Source organism: Oratosquilla oratoria, chromosome 4 (assembly GCF_046742065.1).
Source record: "Oratosquilla oratoria isolate Oo_2021 chromosome 4, ASM4674206v1, whole genome shotgun sequence".
Taxonomy (NCBI): Eukaryota; Metazoa; Arthropoda; class Malacostraca; order Stomatopoda; family Squillidae; genus Oratosquilla; species Oratosquilla oratoria.
This window is the reverse complement of record NC_134780.1, coordinates 31,918,539-31,931,038: the sequence shown is the minus strand read 5'-3', so window position 1 is coordinate 31,931,038 and position 12,500 is coordinate 31,918,539. Positions and strand designations below refer to the sequence as shown.

General features: G+C 39.3%; 1 protein-coding gene across 5 annotated transcripts in view; it reads left to right on the top strand.

Moving 5' to 3' along the window:
- Positions 1-12,500, top strand: part of LOC143024738 (dual specificity protein phosphatase 14-like) — a 53,644-nt gene that overhangs the window by 29,730 nt on the left and 11,414 nt on the right. The window contains exon 1 of one of the 5 annotated variants that reach the window (XM_076183836.1): positions 12,244-12,500. The exons of the other annotated variants lie outside the window; for them this stretch is intronic. Coding sequence (XP_076039951.1) covers positions 12,296-12,500 — 205 coding nt within the window. The 5' untranslated portion in view covers positions 12,244-12,295. Of the gene's footprint in view, positions 1-12,243 lie in introns of those variants that run through there. 5 annotated transcript variants of the gene reach the window in all.

Below are 12,500 nucleotides of genomic sequence, written 5' to 3'. Positions count from 1 at the left end.
GTTATGTGGTTTGATGACGTCATTCGCAGTTGTGATAACGGGTTGGGAGTTGGTGTGACCTCACATTTCGCCAAGTTTATTTTCGCTAAAGGTAAATAACGTCAAAACATACGGACTTCGCTCAAGTTACATGACTCCGAACACATATGAATTTCGCCAAAAATACATAACGTGAAACACAGGGATTTCACCAAAGTTACATGATGCCAAACACAGGGTTTTCGCCAGATTTACACGACGCTAAACACCTAGGGATTTCCCCAAACTTTGGTTATATAATTTGACGAAGTGAAATTTGGCAAATGTGAATATAATTTAGCCGAATTTGGCAAGATTGGAATTATTTATTCACACTGCAGTACACGAAATTCAGTCTTCTAACAAATATATTTGTTTTCATCTTGACAATTATATTTAAATTATTATACATTGACGAGAGAACTCCTGAATATATGTCAACGATAATGTGATTAGCTATATCATCGTGTTTTTTATACGAAACTTAATTTAAGTAAATTTGGCGAATCATAATTTGGCAAAAATGTTTGGCGAAATATAATTTGGCAAAAAAAAATTAGCAAAATATAATTTGGCGAAACTGGATGTCACCGTTATGCATGGTGACAGTAATCAAACTGTTGATGCAGATTCATTCAAACTTTCATTACCCGTTACCAAATGCTTGCGAATGACATCATTATCAAACCCCGAAGCACTCCGTGACTGCGAAGCATATCTTGTGAATGATGTGTATATATATATATATATATATATATATATATATATATATATATATATATATATATATATATATATATATATATATATATATATATATATACAGGACTACTGTATTGGAATTTATGCTAAGTGATCCAAACCAATCGAATTTATGTTTCAGGTAACATGCAAGTCACAGGGTGTGTCGGGCTATTTTGTCCAATATTACATGTACAGCATAACGTATTGGTGCCGGAATAATTGTATTTTGTAGTGCTTCGAACAGATATACATTTCAATACATCTTCCTGTGTTGGATCAGGGAAAACTTCCGATTTCCACTAGACAAGCCAACGTAGCATTTTGATATTATTTTTTATTAAAATTCAGTTTATATACATGTAAAGCAGTATTGTAATAATATGTGGCCTGTGGATTGTGCTGCAGTATATTTCAAGGCATGATGGGTGCGTACAGTGTGTGCATGCGTGTGTGTTCTTCTTTGTACAGGGGCTTCTTCTCGTGTTCTAAAATAATGGTGTTAATTGGTAACTACACAAAACTCGACGCGTCGCGCGAATTGACGTCATATATACGTGGCCCAGCCACCATTGAATCCGCTCCCAAAATGATCGTTGAATTCTGATAAATACTCCAATTTGTAATTTCTCAATTAATATCCCAGGATCGATTGAGGGAACACAAAAGAAAAAATAGAATTAGATTTATTCAAGATTAAGGTTATTTTTCAAGAATGTTACAATGTACACAAAAAGTTATTTAAAGAGGATTAAAACTTCAACGTGCTTTGTGTTAAACCCAAAATAGTCTCGACAGACCAAAAATAAAACAGATTTTAAGATAAAAAGTCCGGGCACCACGCAAACAGCAAAAGTTACAAAAAGGTGAACCTAACAACATATAAACACTGTGAAAAATTACCTTAATTAACTTACACAGGAAAAAAATAGAGAGCGAAAGAGGTGAGAGGCTTCTTAAAAAAGAAACGACACAACAGGTGACGTCCGCGTGTGTTCTCTCCTCCTATCTTTCCTTTCAAGATTTCTCTCCCTTAAACTACTCTGAACTCTTTTCTATTAAATTGCTAAACAATCACCATTCGAGAAAAGAATGACACGGACAAGAGTTATTGGTGTAATGCGTCGCGCAATTTGATGTCATCTCTCGGTGGCCCGGCAACATGCTAACAAACCGATCACCACTCGAGAAAAAAAAAAAAAAACGTGCACATGCCTAGAGCCGCGTCCACACTTGTTGCATTTCCACGTATCGTATCATCTTTGCGTACCACCTAGTGATACGATACGGTGCAACAGGGTATTGTACCCACTTGTTGCGTATCCGCCTGCTGTATACAGATACGCAAGAAGTGGGTACAATACCCCTGTTGCACCGTATCGCGTTGCTCGACTACGTCATCGTCATCGTCGGTGCGCTCGTTATCCAATCACCGCTCGACTGAAGAGTGACGTGGACAAACCTGAGAAGTCGTTGATATAACGCGTCTAATGTTTTGTGTCGTTTTCCAAAGACGCCAAGTCTCAAATCCTGTAGTTGTCATTTATTAAGAAAACATTGAATTTATCTGGGATGGCGCGGCCAGTTGCTGCAGGGCTTTTGTACGTATTTCTCCCGTCTTCTTAATGTACAACCCCCAAAAATTCGCATACATTATTTGCTCAAGAAATTGGCTTTATATTGGAAATAATCGGTTTTCTGATTAGTAGAAATATTATTTTCTCCAGATGAAAATATTCACTTCGGCATATATATTTTTTTTTACAAATAATATTACTCAGAAAAGGGGGAAAAGAGCACAACAGTTATCTCCATCTTTATGATAAAAAGTGGTTGGAGTTTCTGTTTGTGTCTACTGAGAACAGACAGACAGACAGACACCGTCAAAACATTTCGGGAAGGCCAGACGAGGCTTACAAAACGGATGCCCCGTAAGACATGTACACCACCTCATTAATTTTTTCTTTCTTTCTTTCTTTATTCATTTATTTATTTCTCTTGGATTTTTCTATTTCATCTAGAGATTTACTTTCAGTAAAAAATGTGTCTCATTAATTATGTAGATTATCTAAGATTAATTATCTAAACAATAAATAAATAATGAATATTATTAATAGATATTACAATATAGTAAATTAAATTATAAATATTTAAATGAAGAATTTGCTATTTATCATGGCGCGTGTGGTGGCATGCGCCCTCTCTCTCTCTTTTTTTATTATTATTATTTTTTTTTTTACATCGGGGGGTGGGGGGTCTGTACAAAGGTATACAGTAATGCCGCGCCGACCCAGCACCAATGTGCAATCGACTGTGCACAATCTCTCTCACATGCTGCTGCAATTTCCGGCAAATGGCCAAACTCTCATGTCTGTACTCCTAGGAAATGTGCCAAAGTAAAACATGTTTTCAATATAAGGCTTGGATGTGAAAATCGTGTGTGTGTGTGTGTGTGTGCGTGTGTGTGTGTGTGTGTGTGTGTGCGTGCGTGTGCGTTCTTTCTGCTCCCCCTGTTAACGCTGTGAACAGAATAAATCTCAATAAAGACATATATCAATGCGTTGAATTTTATTTTCCAGTGACCAGATGACTTTGTAGCATGGAATTTAATTAACCATGCCTTTGGTTCAACTCGCCTGTGGCAGGATTCGAGCCGCCACCCCTGTGATCTACGCCGCAAGTAACGACGCCCTAACCTGATCGGCCAGCGAGGATCCCTTTTCATAAAGAAATGATCTAATATTTGTCATGTGTAACTTCATTTTATTTCTGTGATAACAAGACCAGGATTGAATTACAGTAACCCTTCCCGTTATCCGAACCGAATAGCCATTATCCGATCAGTTTGAGTATTTTCCTGCCCACATCGTCTTCAGGCAACGCAGGACAGACCAAAGGCAGACTTACTGTTGCTGAATTGAAGCACAGTTTGAACATCTCTCTCACTTGAAATGATTCTGTATATGCACTACCTCAACATTTGAAGTGAGAGAAATCTAAACAGTATTTAAATTCAGCAACAGAAAGTCTACCTTTGTCCTGTGCTGCCTCGGCTGTGTCGCCTGCGTCTCTACCTGCAAAAGGGCCCAGGGAAGTCCACTTGAGGGTGGGGGAGGGGGATAATATTACCTCGCGTATCCAAATACCCCCAATTCCGAACACCCAAATAGTTCGGATATGGACGCACAAGTGATGTCTGAAGAAATGGACCTCTAATCATATAGTGTATTGTGACTCATTCCCATTTCGCCAAATTGTTTTTGGTCAAATTATACTTAACCTGTGAATCTTAACCTGGGGGAGTTTAGCAAAATACTTAGCACAGGAAAGTTTGAGCAAATGCGTAATTTAAAAAAGTATGGCTAAATGCGATTTGGCAAAATGCTTTGGCGAAATGGGACTTCACGAAGTGATGCAGGCTGAGGAGGCCTACACACTACCATGGTGATTAAAAACTGACTGGATTTAAGAAGGAAGTATAAAGCAACCAACATTTGTCATTTGGCGTTGACTAGTGAAAAGTTAAACTCATCTGTGTAGTTCCTGGAAGTCCAAATGGCCCCAAATCTTTGAAGCCAATCCTAAGACTCCTTTAGCAAACATGTACACAGAAATATTAATGAAATTAATGAGGACAATTACGGAGATTTAAGGGGTAAACATTGATAATGGCTGTTTCTGGCAGCTACATTACTCCAATACAAAAGACTCACGATGTGGTATGCACACAGAAATGGTATTATTTGTGGAAACAATTCAACACAGCGCACGCACTCCAGGCAAAAGGTGAACGTCTTATTTATGTTTGGTGTTCATAATAAATATGAGGTAATTTTGTGCTGTCAAGGAAAAATCGCTCTGAATGGCGACCTCTGGTATGTAAACAACGTTGGTCATCATTTCTCAACTTGTCGACATTTTTGCTACATGCATATCTGTAAACGAATTCAAACATATTATCAGTTTATCTTTACATTAAGTACATTACTTATTTATTTATATTGCATTATTTAGATATAACATTCATTATCAGTACCGGATTTACCGGAAGTGGAGAAAAACACAACACACAAATCACAAAAAAACTTTTAGAAGACAACACCGTCATTCTCGCCAAGGAATCAGAAAAGTCTAGACTTTTCTTCCTGGAAGCACTTATTATACGAGACATACAACCAACTATCAACAGACAAGTGGAAGCCCCTACATTACTCCCCAGCATGAAGCCCCTCCCTAGGACTAGTAGCCCTCCCAACCACAACAACATACCTTCCAACCACACCAACACCCAAGTCCCTCTCCGACGTTCCGCCAGACTCATAGAGAGGACACTTGGCCCTCAACGGACATTTGTCCCACAGTGACAAAATCCCCTGTCATCCCACACATGTAATGTGACCTCTCCCCGTGTCTTCTGTCGTGACCTCCCCCCGTGTCTTACGTTGTGACCTCACCCAGAGCCTTTTTTCTATGTTTATCATGTCCTGTACTCTCTGTCTCTATTACATTGAAAATGCTAACTGCGTTTAGCGAAACGTCTGTACATTCTTTCTCAACAAAAATTCCTAATGTCTACTGGAAATTTATTATTCTGTCTGTCCTGTGAAAACCAGAAATCTACGTTCAGAAGACTTGAAAGTCTACTTAAGAAGCTTTGTAGCGCCGAATGCGCAGTTGTTTTTAACAAAACATATATATATATATATATATATATATAGATATGATTTTCCGTTTGGCGACACGCGGAATTTTTTTCGATGACACTTTCACAATTGATATAGTTTCGTATGCTGATTGCAGAAATAACATTAATTTTTTGAGAAATTAAAGAAAGTGCCGAAAAAAACGGTTTTAAATGGGAACTAGTTAACATGGCGCGGGCCAGTCTTAACGGTAAATATTTTACCGGCAACGCTTTATGGTAAAAATTTACCGAGACCTTAGCGGTACATACTCGCTTAATGGTAAAAAATACCGGTAAATTAGCGGGACACTGGTCCCGTCAGTACCACCAAGCCGAGACACACTTACCGACAACTTAGCGGTACATACTCGCTGGTAAAATTTTACCGGTAAATTAGCGGGACACTGGTCCCGTCAGTACCACAAAGCCGAGACGCGCTTATCGCTTTCTGAGTGTTATGGTATAGCATATCGGTTAACGGAACCTTAACGGTACCAGAATGTTTACCGGTAACTTTACCGGTACCTGCCCACCACAATATAGGCGCCATCTTCTATCAGAAATAACAGTTGTCGTCGAAGTTTAGATACTGGATGTACAGTAATGATATAAAATCCTGCAGCATACAATGAGTTCAATGACCCTATTAAACCATTACATACTGCTGCATTTGTGTAATTCATTAAAATATTATATGACAACTACTGTTAAAGGAAACGTATGATAAAGAGTGAATATTCCCGGATTTTCCTTTAGTCGTATGTACTGGAATAGACGACTGAAGCAAAACACAGAGGATTAAACTGTACGGGGCTCAAGAACCGGGTTAACTGGGTTTTATCCAGGAAAAAAGCGACGACGACGACAGCATCAATGAGTCTGTGCATAAATTTAAACTTGTACAAATGATGACAAAGGCCTGGAGGGGACGGAGGGGGTAAGAGAGTTGGCAGATGGTCAGGCGTCACGACAAATTGGATGTCAATTTCTATTTATTATCATCATCATTTTTATCATTATTATTATTATTATTTATCATTATTATTATTATTGTTATTATTATTATTATTATTATTATTATTATTATCATTATTATTATTATTACTATTATTATTATTATTAATTATTATTATTATTATTATTATTATTATTATTATTATCATTATTATAATTAGTATTAGTATTAGTATTACTATTGTTATTATTATTAATATAGTTATTTTTATTACGGTATTTTTATTACTATCATTAATTATTATTATAATTGTCATTGTTACTATTAGTAGTAGTAGTAGTAAATAGTAGCATTACTATTATTAGTAGTATTACTATCATTATTATTGTAATTATTTTTTTATTACTATTGTCATTTTTTTCATTACTATTATTTTTATTGTTGCTATTTTCTTCTGGCTTTTAGGATGTTTTATACTTCTTTATTCTATCTAACTTTTTCTGCAGCTGGTCTCGTTATGGTTTGTTATTGTAACCCATTACTAATGTATTTTCCCGTCGATAACCAGCACTTTTACACTTGGGGAATATCGCGCCAAACCATTATTATAGATACACTCATGGACTCATTTCATCACTGACAGGGTCGCCATTCCATCCACACAAAAATCTTTATCTATATACAAGAGAGAGAGAGAAAGAGTGAGTGAGAGAGAGAGAGAGAGAGAGAGAAAGAGAGTGAGAAAAAGAGAGTGAGATAGAGAGAGAGAGAGAGAAACAATAAACAACTTAAAACCTCGGAGGTTTAGCAGATAAAGTTATCGTAATCAGGAATTCATCTTCAGTCTGAACTAAATCAAACACCACAGCAGTTTGTAGGACTCAGACGAAGAAGATAAAGAAAATAGAAGTTAGACTACTATGAGTCACGATGACGAAGGACATCGCCATCTTGTTTGTCGACGAGGAAGATGTTTTCATAGTAAAGGTCAGCTGACCGAAACAAGTTGTTCGACCCTCTGCAGCACCTCTCCCTCGGTTCCCCGGAGACAACGTCAACACTGAATTTAATCACTAAACATCCACCAACTAGCACTAGTTTCCAGTTAGTGGCCCCACTCGGGGGATTCAGTGAACCCCTGGGGGTATAATGACCATTAGGTGAGGACCATTGATGTAAAATGATTTTCTCCCAAGGGGTCATCCACGGTCATCAGAGATCACAAACAATCAGGAACGTCTTTTGTCATCACAGTGCCATTCCAGACTGTTAACTATGGTGCCAGTGTGGCACTCTCGTTCTAATTAATTCTGATCCCAGTGTCTCCTCAATAGCGCGGTATATCATGTAATTCTTGTTGTGCAAAAATGAAAAGAAAATACTCCTCATATCCTCCCTCTCGATACGGAAGGATTGAAACACGTACCTGGTGCCCTACCCCCATCCCCAACCACGCTCCCCGGAAGCTTGGCACTCTAAACAACAGTGCCTCTGAGTAATGCCAATTCGATCGAGTGGCCCATCACTCGCTTTTTAGGGAAATGTGCCAGGTTATGTAAACATGTGCGCGCGCGCGCGCGCGCGCGTGTGTGTGTGTGTGTGTGTGTGTGTGTGTGTGTGTGTGTGTGTGTGTGTGTGTGTGTGTGTGTGTGTGTGTGTGTGTGTGTGTGTGTGTGTGTGTGTGTGTGTGTGTGTGTGTGTGTGTGTGTATGTATGTGTGCGTGCGTGCGTGTGTGTGTGTGTGTGCGTGCGTGCGTGCGTGCGTGTGTGTGTGTGTGTGTGTGTGTGTGTGTGTGTGTGTGTGTGTGTGTGTGTGTGTGTGTGTGTGTGTGTGTGTGTGTGTGTGTGTGTGTGTGTGTGTGTGTGAGTGTGAGTGTGTTCATTTTGGGTTGCCTAACTCGCCCGCAGCAAAGAATCTGGAAAACACCTTGGAACTTACCATAGGTACAATGTGAAGGTATTGTCCAGTAGTCTGGAGAGCGCAGGTGAAGAAGTAGGTTTTGGGAATCAGCCTGGAGGCTGCATCCATGATATGTGTTCAAAAAACATAATAAATGATGTCTCCATTAGTGGAAAAAAGTGAATTTGAAAAAGTGAGACATACATAGTACCTTTGCTTCCCTCCAGTCCCCAGTCTTTCATTGAATGTGCAACACATTTTAACACAAAAATACCCTCAGTTATCATGCGATTGGCACAAAATTATTTTTGGAAGGGCACTGTGATCATTTTAAAAGCACTCTGAGCACCAATTTTCACAGAAAAAATATTTGGACTTCACACCCACGTTCGTCACAAACCAATGGGACCTTTCGCAGTGAGCGATTTGATACCAGACACCGCCAGATTTTGTCATTCTTGCCGGAAAATAAATACTTTTTTGGGCAAGTTTTATAAGCTTACAGAGGTGTATCGTTGTACATTATTGTGTCTGAAATTTAAGTCAATTAATTTCATGATTGCAAACGGCATATAGCATTGTTTGAGCCTCTATTTATAATTACAGATAATATTCGTAAAACAGCCTATAATTGCATCAAGCCAAGCAATTTGTCAATTTTCTACCGACTTCAATGGACGTATACTGATATACACTTTCATTTGAATGCACCAAGCAATAGGCAAATCCATGTAATGTATAGAAAATATGATTTTGCATCGAAGACTTAATTTTTCCGGTAAGATTAACATTTGTCTTTCTCTTACTTTTTCTTGAATCTGACGTGCAGTCTACCACGGCATACGTAAAATTAGTCATATTTGTTTGAAAATAGCTCCCAGCAGATCTAAGAGGCTATTCTTTACACAAACGTCGCTCACTTCGTACGTCCTCCACCACTGTTGTTATCTTTTATCTCACTGATTATCCTCATATACAGGACATGACAGTGATATCCTTTATTTTTCAACACTCAGATAAAATGCACAAACCGAAATCAACATCCTCTTATTTTTACTGCTCATACTTACTTCAGTAAAAATAATTACCTATTTTTAGTTTTATCTTATAATTAAATTAACAAAGCCTTATCACACACCAGTAAGTAAAAATTATAACATTAAGAGTCATGTTTTTAATTTTAAATACATTTATGCAGCAATTTATGGCGTATCTTTTTTAAATATCGGTTTCCAAATTAGCTAAGTCACCCCTTTGCCTCGTGAAATCCGAGACAATTGAAAATTCTAGCGCTAATAGGAATCTACGAGCCTGACTGCGAAAGGTCCCATTCAAAACAAAGCTGGCGCCTGTCCAATTTCGATTTTTGTTATGAAAAAAAACCCTGTGATTGCCTGAAATCGATCATGGGATTGAATACAATTAGGTCATTGGCTGAAGCGGTAACATATGCTCCACCAAACAAGTCGAAATCTAGAGACAATTGTAGAAGTGTAACGAAAGTCGTGATTATTTTCTTTAATTACACAAGAAAAGTCTGACAGACTATTTTTTCTTAATTACCAAGAGGGTTGGATTTTTCCTATAATCATTGTGTTGACAGATGTCTCCGTTAGATGTCTCGCCTCTACGTTCATGAACAAATAGTAAACAAGAAACAGTCGTCGCTGTATATCGAAAGTCAAACTTATTTTCTTTAATTGCATGAAAAATACCTGACAGACGAATTTCGCTTTTTCTCTCTCTTATTTTCCAGGAGTGCTGGATGTTCTCTAGACTCATTTCTTAAGGTCCTAAATTCATTTCTTAAGGTCTTTGACTCATGTCTTAAGATTCTTGATGAAGGGCGGAAAAACAGATAAACGTCTAAAACAAATGCGAATACATTTCAGAATAAACGAAAAAAAAATACATCACGAAAACAAATGTCAGCCGCACCCGGCGTGTGTGTGTGATTCACCATAATTTTGGATCACGTGTTAGTCTCGTGATCAACAGCTATTTCCCTCTGGGAAGAGAGCTCAGAGCTCATATACGAACTCGTATGGCCGATCTATGGTTAATCCTGTGACCTTACACGCCCACAAGAGTTGGAATAACGACTCGCAGCTCAGCGATACTGAAATTATTTCAGTCCTGGGCGGGATTCGAACCCGGACCACCGTAGTGGCAGCCGGGAACCCTACCACTACGCCACGAGTGTGTGTGCGTGTATGTGTGTGTGTGTATACAGTATATGTGTGTGTGTATGTGTGTGTGTGTATATGTGTGTGTGTGTGTGCGCGCGCGTGTGTGTACATATTGACAATAAATACTGACAATACCATTTCTGCCAATAAACACTAAGTATGTGAGGGCCTTGAAGGTGTTAAACTCTTACAGGGACAAATGGCCAACCCGAGCGGAGAACGGCCTCCCCGCCTTCAGGCCATTACTTGTGCAAACACACCCACGTCCCCCGAAAGAGCGCAACTCTTTGGCACTAGGCACTGTTTACCGCTGTTGGTGTGTGCCCATGGTGACGGAGTTGGGAGCTGTGGGGTCGCTAGGACCCCTGTCGGGAGAGCCAGGCCCAGAGACACTCTCCTGCGTCAGTCAAACGCCATTTGGCAGTGTCAAGAAGACTACCGTTCTCGTCTGCGTCAGGTAGATTTTTGTTCTTTTCGTGAACCGTGATTCCTGAGGAGGGCCTCGGACGAGGCACTTCAACCTAGGAAGGTTTCTGGACGATAAGGCGAAGTGTGAAGACAGATCTCACTTGGAAAAGGGTGTCAGGAAGACATAAAGAGCGGCAGAATCTATGGTGAAGGGTACTAAGTGGGAGTATAGAGATAATGGACGTAGTTTCTATATGTACATGCACATAGATAGACGAGTGGACATAAGGTTTAAGAAAGGGAGAAAGAGAGAGAGAGAGAGGGGGGAAGGGCAGCACGAAAAAGAGAAAGAATTTAAATCACAGAAGATCTCATCATCATGCTGCAGGAGTGAGGTCTGCAGGAAATAAGAATCTTAAAACCAAGAACATACACATATATACTGCATACATATACACAAATATATGTATACCAACTCGTAGTGCACGAACACAACCTGGACCCAACATTTTATGTGTATGTTTGTTTACGTAGGTGTTGTTGCTTTGCCTGCATCCAGCCTCACCACAGATCCAAAGATCATCTGACAAAAAAGACGAAGAAGAAAACTGCTTTTGTTGTCATTTGTCGCACTTCAATAGAGAACGACTTTTCCTGTTCAATTAAAGAGAGTTTCAATGGCAGACGCTTCTTCAATTACGTGCGAACAAAAACCTCTTTAGCAAAGCATCGAAAAACTCATTTTCCCGACTGTACACCACTGAACCGTTCCAGAGAGGTGGAGGACAAGTAAGCAGAGTGAGAGAACAAAGAGGAAAGTAACTAAATGCTGCACAAGAAGTAACTTCTCTTTGTACGTGTATATATATATATACCAAAGACCCTTCTCCCTTATTAAGAGGTAGTTGAGTCAAAACCCACAAATGCAAAAGAGAAAAGACAAGAAGAAAAAAAAAATCATCCAATCCGTCCCTCTCATCTCGGCACCCACCACCCCACCCCACATACATTGCTTAAAGCAAACGCAATGCAATCGAGTAAAGCCCTTCCTCTGAGGAAGAAAAAAAAAACCATTCCACTGTTAGACAACGAGGCAGCACATTCCCTCACGACAGGAGAATGAACTGGCAAAGTCGAAGGAATTTCACAGACATATTAACTTTATTTCAATTTATGCAAAAGAATTTCTCTTCATGTAGTACACCCTGAGACAGAACTCACTTCTTTCATACCCACCCGACTTTTGTGTTTATTCTGTCTGCCGCCAGACGATTTTATTCAGTCAAGGGAAACTTTGCAATCCATCCATTCACTGATATCTACACTCTATCTTTTTCAGGAAAACCAGACGATTCCATTCAGATACAAAAACCTCCTGAAATCAACGAAAAATCCCAGCAATGCCGTCCTACATTTCTTCAGGATACTCCTCGTCCCCGTTCTTCCCGTTCTCCTTCTTCCTCCCTCTCCTCCTCCTCTACCTCCACCTCTTCCTCCCCCTGCAGGCGACGTCTATCCAGACCTCCTTTGAATACCATCGACTGTTCAGGAGGTCTCTGCCATATAGGGACATTGGAGTCCAGGAAACGATTGTGGCTTCACCCT